Source organism: Acomys russatus, chromosome 32 (genome assembly GCF_903995435.1).
Source record: "Acomys russatus chromosome 32, mAcoRus1.1, whole genome shotgun sequence".
Taxonomy (NCBI): Eukaryota; Metazoa; Chordata; class Mammalia; order Rodentia; family Muridae; genus Acomys; species Acomys russatus.
Window position 1 is genome coordinate 45,039,376 of NC_067168.1, and position 20,171 is coordinate 45,059,546.

Here is a 20,171-nt window from a genome sequence, read left to right on the forward strand (position 1 = left end):
TTGCAGTCTGAAGGACCAAGGAGAGCCAGTAAATGGTTCAGCATAGAACAATGCCTCCTGGACTTGACTTCTTTTTGTGGGTGAGAAGCACTGGGTTGCTGGGACAGGTTGCTGGCATCTCCTTCCCCACAGCAATTACAACCCACAGAAGCCCATGATAGACACCTGTGTCCCCATGGTCCTCCACATTTCACTGGGGACATACAGCCTGAGTTCTGCCACCCGCATGAAGTTCTGTCACCTTGTGGACCCGTTGTGTTTCACTTTAATGCTGCATTTCACGGAGTAAGAGGGTCAGGGTGAGAGGTCAGGCTGCAGATGGAGTCCTGGCGCCAGGATCCAGGCCACAGATGCACTGGGGGTGGGGCGAGGGCGTCAGGTATGTTGCATCGTCATGTGACTGGCTTTGGCTATAACAAGCATTCTTCAGATTGCATTTGCTTATTGGTGGGACCTAATAATGGCTGTGGAGGCTTCCCCGACTCAGGTCTAGGGTCAGCTGCCTGCAGGGACTCTTGAGCACCTACTCAATGTGGCGAAGTAGGCTCAGAGCAGGTAGGTCATGGGAGGGAAGGTCAGGAGGTCAGAGGATTGGGGGTTTGGGTAGGCTGTGTGCAATTAGAGCCAGAGTTGAGGGAAGCAAGAGACTGGCTACCCTGGGTGGGCACTAAGTTCCCACCAGAATTTTTGTTTTGTACCTTTAGGAAGCATTTTTTTCAAGGGGTGGGAGGCTGGGGAGATGGTTCAGCCAGTAAAGTACTGGCCTCACAAGCGCAAGGACTTAAGTTTGACCCTGGAGCCCACATGAAAAGCCCGACATGGTGAATCTCACCTATAATCCCAGCACCAGTGAGGGAGAGAGAGAGAGGCGGGTCCTTGACGCTGGCTAGACAGCATGACCTATTGGTGAGCTCCAAGCCAGCGAGCGATGGTGTCTCAAGGTAAAAAAAAGGAAGGAGACAAAAGACTGTCATATAGAGATTTAGACAGACACACACATAGAGGCACACGCGCGTGCACACACATTCACATACCCACGTGTACTTGTCCAAACACAATTACACATGTATGTGCACACACACACACACACACACACACACACACACACATATATATGGCACATACAGGACTCTTTAAATATGTTAGTCTAGGTGAAAGGAGCCAGCCTGGAAAGAGTGTGTGTGTGTGTGTGTGTGTGTGTGTGTGTGTGTACAGGAGCTGTGGAACAGGAAGTAGTTCTGTGGTTGCCAGGGACTGAGGTGGAGAGAAGCAGGACAATGGCTTGAGGGAGGGAGCATCTCAGGGGGCTGGGGCATCATTGGTGGTGAGTACACAGCTGAGCATTCATTAAAAAAAAAAAAAAAGAATTTGCCCAACTTCCAATTTAAAAATAAATAAATGAAAATGAACACATATAAACATGAAGGCATTTTTGCCTTTTTGAATGGAAATGGCACATGTTGGGAGTGTGTGGGTTTATGGGTGATGAGTGGTTTTGGGGTATTGAGTGGTTTGAGGTGTGTTAGGGCCCCTGCCTTCCACCGGTCTGAGGGCAGCTGGCATGGTGTCTGGTCCTTACAGGAGCCCAGAACTCACAGCTCCCTAAAACAGACATGGTAGTAGGCACTGAAGGACAAATAGGCGGGCGAATCCTTCAACTTCCATCGACTCTCAGCCGCACTGGAAGCCTGCTCTGGGCCTCTGTGTCCTGGTGCCTAAAGGGAAAACCGATCGATTCTGAAATCATCTGGTGGGCTGTTCTGGGCTAATGCTATGTTGCCTTGACACAGGAAGGAAGCTCGCGGGAGGTGGGGGTGGCGCTCTCCGCTGTATCCTCCCTTCTCCTGGACCTCTTCCTTCATCTCTACAGTCCGGTGCTGACAAGATCCGGAGGGTCTCCTCCCACCTCGTGGAACCTGCGTGCTCGAAGAAGTGAATGAAGCCAGGTGCCAGGCCTGACAAGTGAATTCAGAAGACTTTGCCCCCCCCCCCACCCACGCAAGTCAATACTCAGAGGCGAAAAACACTCAAAGCTGGCGTCGGATGACAAAAGCCCACCTCTTGTCTTGAGCACATCGGCCTGTGAGGGAGATGAGAGCAGAAGCTGGAGTGCAGACTTTTCAAGTGAACACTGACAGAAGAACAGAGCGCTACCTCCCACTCTGCTGCACAGCATCCCGCCCCGGGCTCACTGCCGCTGTAGCCACCGCCCCATCTGAGGACCTTCCCAGGACCTGTGATGGGAACCCTAGAGGAGGGCCTGGAGGGGGCGGGTGGCATGACGCGTGTGACGTAGGAATATGGCGCCCCTTGGACCTTTCCACCGAATGCAGGCAGCCAGTGAAGGACCAGCTTTGCTTTCTGATAAAGCAGCGCTGGCGCCCAGTTCAGCCATATTCTCCACCGGCAGGGCCACACCTTGTGCACACGCCCTTCCAAGGGACTCTCAGCGAAGCCCTGCACTTGGCTTTTGCTCTTTCAAAGGTGCCTACTGAGTAGCGCTCTCCCATCCTCAAGGCTTAAATTCCTTCCTCTAGACTAGACCAGTGGTCCTCAACCTTCCGAAGGCTGAGATCCTTTAGTATAATTCCTCAGGCTGTGGTGACCACCCCCAACCACAAGATTATTTCATTGCTACCTTATAACTGCAAGATTGCTACTGTTATGAATCATAATGTAAGTATCTGATGTGCAGAATATTTGATATTTACCTCCTATGTCGGTCGCTACCCACAGGTTGAGAACCACTGCTCTAAAGCCTGGGGAGGTCCACCTGCCCCTCCCAGGCAGACAAACGCCAGTAGGCTGCCTTCAAGGACGTTCAGCTCGCAGCAAGCTCTCCTTAGGTCTCTGAATGACCATGTGCCCACCTTCCTCTTGGCTGAGTACCTGCAAGTGAAGTGGCTGATTTGGAGAGAGAGGTATGTTTAGCCTGTAAAGAAATGGTCATACAGGGCTGGAGAGATGGCTCAGAGGTTAAGAGCACTGGCTGCTCTTCTAGAGGTCCTGAGTTCAATTCCCGGCACCCACTTGGCAGCTCACAACACTGTCTGTAACTCCAGTTCCAGAGGATTTGATATTCTCTCACATGCATACATGCAGGCAAAACAGCAGTGCAAATAAATAATTCTTAGAAAAAGGTCCTACTGAGCACAGTGTGGTAGCTCATGCCTTCAGTCCCAACATTTGAAAGATGAGGACAGGAAGATTGCCTCAAGTTCAAGACTTAGCCTGCTTGGCCTACAAGTGAGTTCCAGAGAAGCCTGGGTTGTAGCGAGACCCTGTCTCCAAAACCAAACCAAACCAATATGGATGTGGTGATGCTCGTTTTTAATTTCAGTACTTGGGAGGCAGAAGCAGGTGGATCTCTGTGAGTTTCAGGCCAGCCTCGTCTACTAAGTGGGACCCCATGTCAAAGAAAAAGAGTTCAAAGTGACTTTAAAAGTGGCTGAGCCAGGCGGTGGTGGCGCACGCCTTTAATCCCAGCACTTGGGAGGCAGAGGCAGGTGGATTGCTGTGAGTTCAAGGCCAGCCTGGTCTACAAGGCGAGTCCAGGACAGTCAAGGCTACACAGAGAGACCCTGTCTCGGAAAAACAAAAACAAAAACAAACAAACAAACAAAAGAAAACAAAAGTGACTGTATCATTCCCACCACCAGCGAGAACTCCCCTTTATTGTCCCCAACACCCACTGTGGCCAGTAATGAAAGATTTGAATTATATGTGAAACAGTCCAGCAGGTTGGTTAATATACAGCCGTTAGCTCTGTTTGTGGCTTTTACTTTCAGTGTATAGAATGTTCTCTTGCCCACTTATTCTGTTAGATTTTTTAATATTTATCATTGTGCTTTGAGAATTCCTTGTGTTCTCCGAGTCTAAATCCCATGTCCTGTGTGTGTCTTGCCTTTTTGTCTTCCCTCTTCCTGCCTCTTTCCCTCTCCTCCTCCTTTTCCTCTCTCCCTCTCCATCCCTTGTCTTTCTGCTTGTTCCTGTGCTTGCTCTTTGATGGATCGAAGGCTGGCCTTGTCCAAGCTGGCCCTGAGCATACTGTATACCTCAGGCTGGCTTCGAACTCTTGACAGCCCCCACCTCAGCATCCCAAGCACTAGAATTACAGGTGTGTGACCACCACATTTGATTCTTATCTTTGCATTTCCTTAACAGTCTGTCTTGCAGATGCTTTTTTATGTAGTTATTTTTAAGGCAGATGTAGCCTTGGCTGGAACTGGAGTTGTCACCTTCCTGCCTCACCCTGATAAGTGCTTGGGTCTAGAGCCAGGTGTCACCATGCCTGGCACGTAAGTTCTTAGTGAAGGACAATGCATCGCATATTTCTTTGTTTGTTTTGTTTTTTGCATCACATGTTTCTTTTTTTTTAAATTTATTTATTTTTATTTTATGTGCATTGTTTGTCTATGGGTGTCAGATTTTGGAGTTACAGACAGTTGCGAGCTGCCACGTGGGTGCTGGGAATTGAACCCGGGTCCTCTGGAAGAACAAACAGTCAGTGCTCCCAACCACTGAACCATCTCTCTAGCCCAATATCGCATATTTCTTAAAGCTTCTTTTTTAAGGTTTGTTTATTTGATTTGATTTGTATGATTATTTTGCTTGAACGTATGCATGTTCCCACAGAGGCCAGAAGAAGGCATTGGGTCCCCTGGAACTGGAGTGACAGATGACTGTGAGCCACCATGAGGGTGCTGGAAACAGAACCTGGGTCCTCTGCAGGAGCAGTGCTGGGACCAGCCGAGCCAGGTCTCCCGCCCTCATGTAGTGTTTTATGGGCATTGCTTTTTCTGGTGTATCTATCGTGGCCTATTCTAAGGTTAAGAGCCGTACTCTTCCAGGGGGGTTGCAACTTATGTTTTATAGTTGAGGGCACACATAGTCTCTCTCAAGTGGATCTCTATAAAAAAAAAAAACCCATCTTGCTGGAATTCTGACTGTGAATTTATTGAGTCTATAGAGTATTTCAGAGAATTGACTTCCTAGTTGTGTTGAGCCTTCCGATCCATGATTATATGTCTCCATTTAGTTAGATCTTTTTGTGTGTGTGTGTGTGTGTGTGTGTGTGTGTACACGCGCGCCTATGTATGTGTTTCTACATGTGTGTACGCACATGCACGCAAGCACTCTCTGTAGCTGTCTTCTCTACAAATTGAGCTTAGGTCCCTCAGTCAAACCCAGAGAGACCTGGTTTGACTAGTGTGTCTGGTCAGCTTGCTGTGAGGATCCTGTCTCCGCCCTCTGTGGCTGGGACACAGGACAGGCTCCTTGCCTGCCCGCCAGGCATTTACCAAGGTCTGTCCTTGTAAAGGTGTGGCAAGTGCATTAGCCGTGGAACCATCTCTCCACATGTGTATATATAGGTAGATACACACATATATACAAGCATACCAATATATATGAAATGCACCAAGTATCTGATCATTTCGGATCTTTTAAAAGAAAATTCCTACTAGTATGTCACCATGATAAATACTTGATAAACACTATGATAAAATACTTCAAGTGAATGAACCTAAAACTGCTGGGCCATGCACCCTTGCCTTTTAATGGGGTCTGCCATTCATATAGTTCATTTTTCTGGTTCATATTTATATTACCGAGGCAACAAAGAACTCTGCTTCAACTTTATCACCAGATCCAATCACCATAATAATATCAGGAAAGACATGACATGGACGAGTGTCCTTGTATTCACAGAAATCTGTAAGATAATTATTTCTTACGCTGTAGCATTGCAGAGACAGGTTGGTTTAAAGAGCTTGATGGAAAAGCTATTCAGTATATTGCCGGTCACACACAAGATGCCTCTTGATCGGAAGGTAAGAGCATCTTTTACTCACCTGTGTCTGGGTGCCAGGGGCTGTGTTGGTTTATACTGGAAGGCTGTACCCTCAAATTCTGCATTTGGAAACACTTCCCAATCAGAATGCCCACAGACATTCTGAGAGCCTTCTGGTACAGGCCACACTAGTGCAGGAGATGGGGTGTAGTTCACATCACCACCTTAGCAAGTTTAAAGCTTTGCTCGGTCACTGACCTGTGACATTTGCCTAAGGCCAGGAAGCCACTGCTGTTACTATCCTGGTCGAAAGAGTGGCTCAGGGGCCTCCTCCTGGCATGTTCTACAATAATAGCCCTGGCATCAAGTATGAAAACAAACAAACCAAGAATGTGGGTGCTCTGCCTATTGCCAAATGCATGTCTCCCAGTTGTCAGGAGGCTTTGAACTTCTCATCTTTCTGCCTCCACTTCCTGAGAGCTGGACCCAGTTTGTGTGGTGCTGGGGATGGAAGCCAGCACCCTGTACATTCTGTCAAATACTCAGACAACACCCGAAGGACATCTCCAATTCCACCCTTGCTTTAACTTTGTTAGAAGGTAGAGTCCTTGATACCAGGCTGTGCAAAAAAGCATTTGCCATGCTATAGCTTTCCAAACCCCAAACAAATGTAATGTAAATGAATAAAAGTTTCAGTGGTAATGCAAACCTAAATCTACACAAACATATGTTGCTGGTGGCAGATCTAGGTCCAGGAGGTGGGGGAGGCTGACTGTACTGTGTTCCAGTACAGAGCTCGGATCATAGCATTTTCCACCCGACTCTCACACGTGCTCACTTTTCCACTTACGCCATGACTAGCATTCTGAGACCTGCCTTTTAACTGGGCACAGTGGTTCACGTCTTAAATCCCAGCACCCAGGAGGCAGAGGCAGGCAGATCTCTAAGCTTAAAGCCAGCCTGATCTACAAAACTAGTTTCAGGACAGCCAGGGCTACACAGAGAAATCATCCCCAAACAAACAGACAGACCAATAAACAAACATAACCCTGAGATGGTACTCCCGCTTCCTGCAGTGCACAGCTACCAAAGTAAGTGATCACAAGGCCTCAAAGAGAAAGACCGGTAGAACATTTACAGTACACACCCATGGATCTCTTATCAAGAACAACTTTATGCAGATTGTGTTACCTGCCCCCCCCCCAATCAAGGAACTCTCAGCCTGGGAGGTTGACACAATTTAGAAAATAGAAAATAGTATGTAACTAGCTACCAGATCTGGAGTTTTCTTTTTGGTTCCCAGTACCCACATGAGGCAGCTTGCAACCACCTGTAACTCCAGCTCCTGCGGTTCTGATGCCCTCTTCAGGCTCTGTGAGCACCTGCACACAAGTAACACCCACACCCACACACAGAGTCATACACACACACTCACACACACAGTCATACACACAGACACGTTCACACACACACACTCACATGTATACACACACACATAGTCATACACACAGACACACACACTCAGTTTCTCACACACAGATTGTACTTTAAGATTCTGGAAGTTTTCATAGACTTGGGAGAACCTGTCCAAAATGTTACATGGAAAGGCTCAGAATTATAATAGCTAAGCCACAGCCTTGCCTGCTGCGGCACTGGGTGAGCTAACTGGGGCGGTGCTGGAGCTGGACCTGGTGGGGTGGGTGGAGGAGAGCTGGTAGGGTGACCAGTTCAGATACCACCCAAGCCCAGATCCAGGGCTTTGAGTTGGCCAACCCCAAAATCTACTGCATCCATGAACTGCTAGAGTGCATAAAAGGGCCAGCCCTACAGATCCAAAGCTGCAGGATCTCCACGGCACAGGGCAACAACAGGATTTCAGTGAAGACCCAGTATTGATGGTGTAGCAGAAGACAGAACTCGAACCAGACCAACGACTCTTGGCAACGAACATTTTCAATTAAAGATGTTTGCGAAAAGGGGAATACTGTGTGACATACTGTGCCACTGCAGCTTCCAAGGGGCAGTGTTTGTTGTTTTTTGTTTGTTTCTTTTTCTTTTTTTAAGTTTTTGTTGTCTTTTGATTTGGAGGTTGCGAGGTCAGAGGGTGGATATGGAAGGAGCAAGGCAAGAACAGGAGTCCCAGACCCAGTGTCAAAATTAACTCAAAAAGGCTGGGCTGGGCTCAATAGCAAAGCACTAGGTTAGCATGCAAAGGCCCTGGGTTCAATCCCTAGAGCCATCACAGACAAAAAGAATTGAAGTAATACACCCTTGGGTGTAAGAAAAAAAAAAAAAAAGCTCAAGACTTCCAGGAGATCACGGGTGACAAGCTTTAGGACTGTGGGTTAGTCTTTACCCCAAAAATATGATCCACAGAAGGGAAGTTGGCGAGTGGCACCCACTGCCATGAGGGTGTGGATGTCTCTGCTGCAAGGCAGAAGGGACAAACTGAAGATGAGGGAGGCCTGTTGCTGATCACATACCCAGCAGAAGGAACTATCTGTAATAGTTAAAGCATTGTCAGTTTCAACAGTGAGTACCCTCTGGTGAGAAAATGGCTAACAGGCACAAACAAGGTTAACCAGTTGCTCGCAAGCCCACAAAATAGGCTCACTGCTCCTAAAGACTTATTTTTGTTTTTATTCATGTGCATGTGACTGTGGGTGTATATGTGCATGTGTGTGCAGATACCCATGGGCACCAGAAGAGGGCATCATAGCCTCTGGAGCTGGAGTTTTAGGTAGTGGTGAGCTGGCCCAAAGCTGGGAGCTAGGAATTGAACCCAAGTGCTCTGGAAGAGCAGGAAGCACCGCCAAGACATTTCTTCAGGCCAGAAAATATGTTTACTGTTGACAATTAGGGATATGCAAACTAATACTGCAGTGGGCATATTGCTGCATGCCTTTTGGTATGACTAAAATGCGTAATAATAATAATAATAATAATAATAATAATAATAATAATAATAATAATAATAATAATAATAAAAATGCTAAATTGGATGAGCAACATCAGTAAACAGGACAACGAACCCAGGTGGAGGACATGATTGTTGGACGTGAAGGAACCCAGGTGTATTGGATGACTAACACGTGAAACTAGGACATATGGCTAGTGAGCTGGTGGCCACAACCTTGATGAATAAGTCTGCTACAGCTGATAATCCACAAGTTTATTAATGGGTTAGGACCGACGACCATTAGGTCCAGAACAAAGGTGGAGCACTCTATGTGTCATGGTGGTGAATTTGAGGAGATATTGTCAGGCTCACACAAGCTCAAAAGCAACATTTAAGAATGAGTGTGCGGGACTGGAGAGATGGCTCAGAGATTAAGAGCACTGTCTTTTCTTCCAAAGATCCTGAGTTCAATTCCCAGCAACCACATGGTGGCTCACAACCATCTACAGTGAGATCTGGTGCCCTCTTCTGGCCTGCAGGCACACATGGAGGGCAGAATATGTATAAATAACAATTAAATACATCTTAAACTGTGAGTGTGCATCTGGAGAGATGGCTCAGCAGTTAAGAGCATTGGTTTCTCTTTCAAAGGACCCAGGTTCGGTTCCCAGCATTCACCTGGCAGCTCACAACCATCTGTAACTCTAGGATTCAAGTCCCTCTTCTGGTCCCTGAAGGCATGTGGTACAGACGTACGTGCAGGCAAAAGGCCCATAACAAAAACTTTTTTTTTTTTTAAAAAGAATCCATACTCCTTAAACACATGTCCAGGCCTGTGTGTACAATGAGTATTTCGCCAGACCAGCCACCCCAACCCCTCGAGTCTCTCTGCTGGGTTGGCTGGTGTGTTGTTTAGCTTCTGGAAACGGCACAAACTGGGGTCACTTGAGGAGAGGTGACCTCAGCTGAGGAGCTGCCATCATTAGACTGTCCTGTACGTAAGGCTGTATGGGGACATTTCTTTTCTTTTTCTTTTTCTTTCTTTTTTTTTTTTTTTTTTTGACTAATGACTGAGGTGAGAGAGCCCAGCTTCCTGTAGATAGTGCATATTCGGGGGGTGGTCCTGGGTGCTATAAGAAAGCAGGCCGTGCAAAGAGCAAGGCAGTAACCAGCTCCCCTTCATGTCTTGGCTTCTGTTCTTGCCTCCAGGCTCTTGCTTGAGCCCCTGTCCTGGCTTTTTTGATGATGGACTCTAAACCTTAGCATGTAATAAACCCTTCCCCGCCCCAAATTGGTGTTGCATCACAGCAACAGAGAAACAAACTAAAACAGAAGCCTGATCAGTGAAAGCCATGGTCGTGACTGAAGTAACAGAAGGTCTGGACTCAAGCTGGGCCATTCTTCCCCTCAGAGGGAGCCCAGGGCACCACAGTGCCTAGCTAATGAGCCAAGCGGGACCATCCTCAGACACCTTCAGTTGCCAAGTGTTTCTGGGGCTCCCTATTCCAAATACAGGAAGCATCATTACCCAGCAGACACACACACAAACACACATGCATGTGCATGCACGCACACACACATCCCTCTAATTTACCTTACAACACAATTATATCTGGAAGCAGGAAGCATGGACAGCCAGGTTTCTAATCATCAATTTGCCGAGTCTTGACTCTGGAGAATGAGATTTCTCCTCATACTGCCCTCCACAGTTACCGTTGCCAGCGGATGGCAGTGGCCAACTTTAGTTGTTGGTTGTGCTGTTGGTACGGTGTTTAAAGGTCAACAGTAGCTTCGAATGTCTGAGCTGCATATTCGATGCGTACAGGCGAATCCTGCCTCTTCCGCCTGGACTCACTTGGGGATGACTCATCTCAGGCCCTTCAAGAGGACACTTCAGATGTACTTCCACTCGAGGGGGCGGATGAATAATTTTCTGGAGCGGAGTCCATTGCTGATGGTGGAGGCATCACTTACTTTTGCCTCAGAAGAACGGAGGAGCGGGCACCTTGGTCATGCCAGGAACACTCTGGAGCAGGCTTCATTGTTTTTTAGTCAGTTTGCTTGAGATTCTAAAAAACAAAAACAAAAAACAAAAAACTCCAACCAACCAACTAACCAAATAAACAAAAACCACAGCTCAGGTCTTCACTGGCCACAGTTGCTCCCCTCACTCTGTGTTCAACCCCTGTTTGCTTTCTCAGAGTTGCCAGAAGCGTCCTTAGGAAGCAAGGGCCCAGCTGGTGATCCGAGACATCATGAGACTGTCTAGCCGGTGTCCATCTTCTGTCAAATTCTTTGCCCTCCTTCCTTCCCTTTCCTTTCCCATCATTCCCCTGTCTCCCCCTTTTTCTCCCTTCCCCTTAATTTCATGCTTCTCTTCCTCTTCCTGCCCCCTCCATCCTCGGCCCTCCTCTCCTTCTCTCTCTTCCTTTATTCTTTATTCTTTTCTTCGCTTCCTGTTCCATTCCTAACCTCTTCACTCTTTCTCCGTGCTTGCGTCTCACAAGAGGAGAGATTCTTCCGCACAGCAAGGCGAACTCAAGTCTTTATTTTTGCATGTTGATTGGACAGCTGGCCTTTGGGTACTGCCTGTAAAGAACTATTTACGGGCCAGATATTTGTCACCCATTTGCCAGATGTCTGTGACCTTAATTGGACATTGTTGTTAGTGATACATCCGTAAGCCAGGCAGAGTCCTTGAGAGCTTACATCCTAACAGGAAAGACAGACAGCCAGTAAGACCATGGTGCTGTCTTAGGAGGATAAGAGCTATGGAGATGGCTGGTAAATGCACAGGTTGGTCATGGAGGAACCACCACAGTGAGGGAAGAGGGCCATGTGCGCTCTGCTGCAGGTGAAGCGTGTTTCCAGGACCTCTGCGCTGAGGCAAGAGCGTGCCTGTTCTAAGGGGCAGCAAGCAGCCTATGAGGAGGAGGGTGAAGGGAGTGTGAGGCCAGAGAAGAGTGAGGGGCAGATTAGGTAAAGCCATCGTAATGACTGCTCAGCGTACCAAAGAACCAGGCGTGAGGTTTGAACTGGGCTACTGTTTGAAAGTAGGAGTTGGAGACCAGAGTGGAAATGGTTGGACTGCTTGGAAAGAAACCAACATAGGCATGGGAGAGAATGGTGACTTGGATAGTGCTGAGCCTTTGTGTAGTGAAGGCTGTGAACTTGGTGACTCCCGCCTGTGATTTGAAAACAGAATTGACAGGGCTGCCAGCGATTGGACAGACAGAGCTGCCCGTCTCGAAGGAAGATACAGGATTTATTTTATTATTTGTTATGTGTGTGTCTCTGTATGTGCATGCACATGTGTATGTATACGTGTACATATGTCTATATAGTGTACGTGCATGTGTGTGTGTGTATATGTGAATGTGCCCCTGGAGGCCAGAAAAGGCTGTCAGATGCCCTGCAGCTGGGGTTAGAGGTATCTGTGGGTGCTAAGACCCAAACCCCAGTCCTCTGCAAGAGTGGCAAGTGCCTTTAATCAAATAGCCTCTCCGGGTGTGAGTTTCTATCACTTACACTGGTCAGAGTGTGCTTCAGTTCTGTGTCTGCTGTGGTAAAATACCCTGAGACAAAACCAACTTTAAGGAAGATGTGGCTGCAGGAACTTGAAGCAGCTGGTCACACCCACAGTCAAAAACACAGAGGGGATGCAGGAATGTGCAAGCATGCTTGTGATCAATTTGCACTCTCCCCCCACCCCATGTCTCCATAGTCTATGTTGCTAGCCACCTTGAGGCTGGTTCTTCCCACACCAGTTAATGTAATCAAGACCCCCACACACCCATGACACACACACACACACACACACACACACACACACACGCACGACACACACACATCACACACCCACACACAACACACCTACACACCACACACCCACACATCACACCCACATATGACACACCCACACACGACACACCCACACATCACACACCCACACATCACACACACGACATACCCACACACCCACACACCACACACCCACACACGACACACCCACACACCACACACCCACACATCACACCCACATATGACACACCCACACATGACACACCCACACATAACACACCCATACACCCACATATCACACACCCACACATCACACCCACATATGACACACCCACACATGACACACCCACACACCATACACTCACACATCACACACCCACACACCCACACACCTACACACGACACACCCACATACCACACACTTGCACATGACACATCCACACACCACACACCCACACACAGACACACTCATACACAGACACCCACAGGCTGGTTTGATCTAGACAACCCCTCACTGAGATTCTTCGGAGCGATTTTAAACTGTGCCACCTTGATAACTGAAGCTACCCACCATAGTATGTCTGGTTGTGTAAGGTAGTCCTGTGACCTCAATCCTAGGTGGTAGATGGCCTCTCAGAATGAAGCCCCGTGGCAGCCATGCTGTCTGAAGTATCCTGGGATACCAAACTTCATCCCCCACCGTGAGCGTTCTACCCGCTCTTCCTCCCTCTGCCATGCCCGCTTCACAGTAGCTCCGGCTGCCTGAGTGTGTCCGGTGTTGCTCTGATTCACTTTCCCTAGAACTTCCTGTTTTAATTACCCACTCCTGAACTCCTACTCGCCCTCCAGGCGCACATAACCTACGTCCAAGATGTAAATGCCATGATGGAGAGCAGCAGACAGTAATTACTTCTTCGAACAGCGAGGAGAGTCTAAGCCCAGCCACTCGAAGTCTCTTTCTTATTTTTGCAATTGTAAGGTAAAACACAGAAAACGCACTAGACAAACGTGCTTGACTTGCTTCCCAAGAGGTGCAATCAAAGCGTCGCCGGCAGCCAGTCACCAGTGTCCCCTCTGCCTGGCAGGAACTTCTTCCTGGCTTTCATAACTAATCTTTGTTTTTTTGTGTATGTGTTCCTAAACACAAAAAAAGTTTAATTCAGCCTGCTTCAGAATCTCCTAGAGCCATATAGGATAGTTTTGTGTCTGGCTTCTTTTATTCAATACTACTCTTATGAGATTCATTTAAAGACTGGTGGGAGGCTATTTTTCAGTCATGTTCATTACTGCGTAAGATTACACTATTCAAATGACATGAGTTATTAAAATTATTCTATTGCTGACAGACAGTGGACTGTTTTTAATTTCGGTCTATTAAATCCATAAGAAATATTTTTGTTTTAAATTTTAAAAATTTACATTCATGGTTGTTTTGCCTACATGCATATTTGTGTACCACATGTGTGCCTGGTCACAGAGGCCAGAAGACGGTGGAACTGGAGCTACAGACAGTTGTGAGATGCCCAGGTCCTCTGAAAGACCAGCTGGTGTCCTTAACTGCTCAGCCAGTTCTCTAGCTTGGTTTTTGTTTTGTTTTGTTTGAGACAGGTTGGCCTGCAACCCTGCAGATGAGGATGGCTTTGAACTTCTGACCTTTCTGCTTCCAGTTCGGAAGTGCTGGGCTTACAGGCTTGTACCATTGTGCCTGGCTTCATAAGAAACCTTAGTGTACATACCCCTTAAACCATGAGTGCATGGATTTCTTTAGGTGCCATATCTCAGGACAGAGATGAACTTATGTGCCTTCGACTCCACGACATGCTGTTTTCTAAAACTGCTTGTATTAATTTACACTCTCTCCAAGAGCACAGGAGAGCCCTTGTTTTTTTCCATTTTTGCGAACATTTGATTTTTATTGGATTCTAACATTTTTGTAGATCCAGTCGACATATAACAGTATTTTACTGTGGTTTTAATTTGCACATCTCCCTGATTACTAATTAGGTTGCGTACCCTTTTATATGTTTATTAGTTATTCAGATTGCCTCTATTGTGAAGGGCTTCTTTGAATCTCTTGCTGTTTTTTTCTATTTTATTAATTAAATTTGTATATAAAGCATTTTTTACTCTCCGAGCATCATGCTGTCCTGTCTCCCTACAGCACCCTGTCCCCTCATCTTCCATACACAGCTCTTTCTCACGCACATGCCTATCCGTTTTGTTCTGCGAACCTCTGAGTTGAAACAGGCCTGTCTGTGTGACTGTGGGCTTGGAGCTCTGGCTCTTTTAGTTGATTGGTTGATATTTATGTGATCCCTCTAACCTTTTATGTGTACTCCTGGGAAACCTTAGGTTTGAAGTGAGCCCCTCTATAGAGATCATATTATTTGAAGCTACAAAGTCCTGCCTCACATTGTTTGCCTATTTTCTGGAGCATTGAGTTCGTTTCACTTAATGGAATTATCACTAAATCTGTATATTGTTTTGGGAAGTAGCTCGGGTTGGTAAGGCTCTTGATGTGGGAGCTTGAGGGCCCATGCTTGGACCCTTGGGGCCTATTTAAGAGCCGGGTGCTTCTGTGTGTTTTCATAATCCAGCGTTGGGGGAGGGGAGACATGAGGACTCCTGGGACTTGTTTGTCAGCCATCTTAGCCAGCCAGGGAGCCCCAGGTTCAGTGGGAGACATCTGAATAGCTGTGCTGGCTGCTTTTATGTCAGCTTGACCCAATCTATAGTTATTTTGGAAGAGGCAACCCCAATTAAGAAAATACTGCCACCACGTTGGCCCATAGGCAAACCCGTGGTGTATTTTCTTTTTTTCTTGATGATTGATATAGGCAGGCCTAGGCCACTAGGAGCGGTGGTTCTGGGTGCTAGCTGAGCAACCCACTGGGAACAAGTTGGCAAGCCACACCCCTCCGTGGCCTCTGCATCAGCTCCTGCCTTCAGGTTCCTGTCCTGACTTCTTCCCTTAGGGACAGACTGTAGTATAGAATTGTAATCTGAAATACATTCTTTCCTCCCAAGGTTGATTTTGTTCCTGGTGTTTTGTCAACAGCAATAGCAGCTGTATCTAAGGTAGGAGGACACCGTATGTCAACCTCTGGCCTTCACACACATATACACACATATATAGGTACATGTACACTGCAGCACTACTTAATTGTTTCTTTTCTACTTGTTCCTCTTCCCTCCCCCCCCTTTTTTTTTTTTACCATATTGTGTGTGTATACATATTTATGTGTGTGCAGGTGCATGTATACGTATGTACACATATGTGGGGAGCCAGAGATGACCCTTGGCTGTCTTTCTCGATGCTCTCCGCCTTCTCATTTGAGAAGGCTCTCTCGCTGTTATCACTGATTTGATTTGCATAAGTGGGCTGGGCAGCAAGCACCAGGTGCACCCTTGTCCCCCATCTCTCCCTCCTGATTGCTGGGGTCACAGCACATACCACCACACCCAGCACCTTTTTTTTTTTTTTTAAAAAACATAGGTTCTGGGTGTAAAACTCAGGCCCTCATGGCTCTGCGGCCAGCATTTGACTCGCGGAGACACCTCCCCAGCCCTCTTAGCTTCTTTCCTAATTGTTTCTTAGTGTGCTCCTCCCTGTCCTATTGGAGGTTATATACTCCCTCTGCTGTGTCACTGGTGACTTTGGTAATTAAACCACACGTTCCTAACTAAGCAGAACCTGAACATAATGAATCCTTTGCTCCTCCCACGGACAATGCAGCTTTTTCTACTCATGCCTCCCAACTTGCTGCTCATCCGGTATCTAACCAGCATTGTCTGTGTCTTCAGGGGCAGAAGCCTTTAAATATGCTACTCTGTTGCTACGGGACTCTGAGGATTGCCTTTTCATTTACGTGGTCAGCAGTCAAGTTTTGCAACTCCAGAACTGAGGAAATTGTCTTAACCTTTGTCTAAAGGCAAATGCCCATGCTTGGCCTTTCATGTTGACAATGTGTTGGGTTTTCTTTCTTTCTTTCTTTCTTTTTTTAAAAACTACATCTGTGGGTTAGTTAGTTTAATGGCATAAAATGTAGTAATTTTTTAAAATTTAAAAATTTAAAAGTTTTTTTTGTTTAAAATTCCATACATGAGCACTGCACATAACGACATTTGTATCCTTTCCTACCTATTCTACCTCCGCCTGTGTCGCCCTAGCTCCCTCTCAAGCCTCTTATTATTTAATTATTGTCACACATTCACGTAGATAAACATATCCTGTAAGCCCATTCAATGTTGTGTGTGTATTTTAGGGTTGACTGCTTGGGATTGGATCCAAAAGTCCCTGGTCCTCCATCTCTCAGCAGCCATTAGTTGCCTGCAGCTCTTCATCTAAGACGTGCCCTTCCTAGCTGTTATGCCAGCTGGTGTCATCGTTATGAAAGGCTTGCTTATGCAGCCACGCCTTGCTCTTCTGGTCATTCTCCTTCCTCTTCTGAGATACTCCCGAAGCTTTAGGTGTGGGGCTGTGCTGTAGACATACCAACTGGGATCAGGCAGCCCATGGTCAGTTGTTGTCTGAATTTGGACCAGTTGTGGATGTCTTTAATAATCTTCACCAGCTGCAAAAGCAAGCCTCTTTGATGAGAGTGAGTGCTGCATCAGAGGAGGCACTTAGTAAGGAAGGTGCACTTCCTGGATACTTGCACGGTCAGCGCCATTGATCTGCATCTTCTCTCCTCCAGTGTGGAAGGATTCATGCACATTCTGACCAAAGATGTTCTATTGCCATCTCCTGCAGGTGTGTGAGGTTGGATTTCCACACACCTGCACTCTACACATCTGTTCCCCTGGAAGCCCAACTCTTACCTTGTAATGGGGCCACTAGGAAAACGTTAGAAGCGGACTTAGTGGAGTTTTAATAATTACGATTGTTTGTTTTGAGTGTGTTGGGTAGGAGCTGCATGTGCCACTGCACACACACGGAGGTTAGGGGACAACCCAAGGGAGTCAGTTCTCTCTTTCCACCATGTAGGTCCTGGGTGACCCAACTCAGGCATTCAGGGTTGGCAACAAGTGCTTTAACCCACTGAGCCAAGATTCAGTAAAGCTGCAGAGAGACGGCCGGCCTTGCATTGTGTTGAGCATATTCCTGAAAACTATGAAGAATGTGGTGCATTTGTTTTCTGGAGATGCTATAGCAAACCACCACAGGTTAGGTGGCTTAAAGAACAGAAATGCATTTCCTTGCATTCCCGGAGGCCAGACATCCAAAAAGAAGGCACTGGCTGTGGCGTACTCTCCCTGGTGTCTTAGGTGGCACTTACCATCTTCTGTTAACTCTTGAGAGATTCCCAGCCGTAATCAAAAAAGTTCAGGTCAATTCCCTGGCTGTGTGTTGAACAGTAAAGTTCTTTGATGATATAAGTTAAAAGGCACAGAGGATGGTTCTCCTTGTGTCTCTCACAGATGTAGATTCCTCCCTTCTCTGTCACCGTCGGCCCTCTCTGGCTTCTGCATCTGTACTCACATATGCCTATCCCTCATATACATGTATGTTTTAAAAACTTTTAAAAATTAGAACCAGGCTCTCCAACTACTAGGACAGGGTTTCCTCTGTCATTTGCAAGTTCTGACTGCAATGGCATCAGGAGCCCTGAGAGAGGGAGAAGGCGCTCATGGTAAATGTTAGTATCAAATCTCTAGCGGGGGGCATAAAATGATACGTAAAGGTATAATGCTAGTGATTGGGGAGAAACCTCAGTTTATAAATAAGCTTGAGGACTTGAAAGCAACCCCTTTACCCTATGTGAAAATGCCAGATGTTTGGAGAGTGTGCCTGTAACCTCAGTGCTGGGGAGGCAGAGGTAGGTAGGTCCCTGGCGTTCATCACCCAGCCAGTGACAGACTCCATCTCAAAAAGTTCCCAAGGAATGACATCAGAGATTGACCTTTGGCCTCCAAATGCACATGAGTACACACAAACACACACAGGTTACTCTAGCCATACCTTTAAAAATACTAATTTTAATGGCTGTCTCACAGGTGTTGCCCAGCAGCTGTGTACATGCAGTCATGCAAACCCTAATTAGCAGTGCCATCACTATGTGGCTTCTCGAAGCCTACCTGAGACCCTCAGAAATGTCCTTGCTGTGTAGCTCTACACGTTCTGGTTCTGAGAAGTTGGTCATGGAAAAAATCACATCTCTAGTCACAAACAGAATAAACAAAGCAACGGCATTTCCTGGAAAACTGGAAGAGGCATCGAAGTGAAGATTTATTTTTGGCTTTTGATTCCTATTGGTGTGGAGTCTTTCTCGAGGACCCTCAGCCCTGACACCATGAGCAGCAGCATGCAGTGGTAAGGCTGTGGATGGGTACCACCTCTAGAGAAAGAGAGTTATCACAGTAGAGGAAGACATCAGAACCCACCCTGCGCATGCTTGAGTGTCTTCACTGAGGTCCGGGGCTGTCCCCTTCCTTACTGCTGACCTCATCCTTATTCTGCATTGAGCTAGATGAGCTGATGTTGACCCTGTCACTCAGGTCCCTGGTGACACTGTCATAGGATGGTGGGAAAGAGATGGCAGAAGCAGTTTCCGACTTATCTGGGAGCCCATTGCTGTCATTTGCCATGAATGTAACGTAGTCTGCCCCAGGGGGTGCCATGTCCTCCTCCTCAGCCCCGGGCACACTCAGGGGGTTGGAGAGCGTCAAGGAGCGCTGCAACACATAGCTCCGATAGGCCTTTTGAATGACTGTAGCTGAGATGTCTTCCTGTTTCCACCGGAGGGTGGTTGCTATTGGCTCATAGGATGCTTTAGAAAGATTAGTTGCCATAAACTTCTCTTCCATATTAGTCTTCAGAGAATCCAACTCCCCGGACTCTCCCAGGACATTCTTTGTGAAGGCAAAAAGGATATCCAAACAGTGGATCTTATCTCCAGGCACCAATGGCAGGTCCATCTGCATTAGTATATTCTGATTGGGTTTGGGGATTCTAAGAGGGCCAGAGAGTGTGTCTGCGAAGTCTGAGAGGGAAGAAAAGGCAATGAACTGGGTGGCCTCTGGGTCGAACTTCTCCCAGGTCTCATAGAACATGTCAAAGTCGTCCTCGCTCAGGGGCTCTGTGCTCTCTTCTGTGGCCACATTGAAGTTCTCCAGAATCACTGCGATGTACATATTGACCACGATGAGGAAGGAGATAATGATGTAGGTGGTGAAAAAGATAATGCCCACCGCGGGGCTCCCACAGTTCCCCCGGGAGCCATTGCTGTTGGGCAGGTCGGGGTCACAGTAGGGGGGGCCCGTGTTGAGGATGGGGCTGAGGAGGCCGTCCCAGCCGGCTGACGTGGTGATCTGGAAAAGGCACAGCATGCTGTTGGCAAAGGTCTTGAAGTTGAACATGTCATCGATGCCAGCCTCATCCACAACGTTTGCGAAACAGGCCATGCCGAAGATGGAGTAGATGAACATGACCAGGAAGAGCAGGAGGCCGATGTTGAAGAGGGCGGGCAGGGACATCATGAGGGCGAAGAGCAGGGTGCGGATCCCCTTGGCTCCGCGGATCAGCCTGAGGATGCGGCCAATTCTGGCCAGACGGAAGACCCGGAAGAGCGTTGGGGAGAGGAAATTTGCAAATGATGTAAGGATTGCAGAAAACAACAGACCTGTGAAACAGGGCAGAAAATTATCTAGTTAGTATCTCAAGCCATAAGCTCTGATTAA

At 47.2% G+C, this 20,171-nt stretch overlaps 1 protein-coding gene across 4 annotated transcripts in view; it reads right to left on the reverse strand.

The window, feature by feature from the left end:
• Window positions 1–18,486: 18,486 nt before the first annotated feature.
• Window positions 18,487–20,171, reverse strand: part of Scn10a (sodium voltage-gated channel alpha subunit 10) — a 107,528-nt gene continuing 105,843 nt past the window's right edge. For all 4 annotated transcript variants that reach the window (XM_051139999.1, XM_051139998.1, XM_051139997.1 and 1 more), the window contains one exon: window positions 18,487–20,113. In XM_051139999.1, the coding sequence (XP_050995956.1) occupies window positions 18,897–20,113 (1,217 nt within the window). In that variant the 3' untranslated portion in view covers window positions 18,487–18,896. The remainder of the gene's footprint in view (window positions 20,114–20,171) is intronic.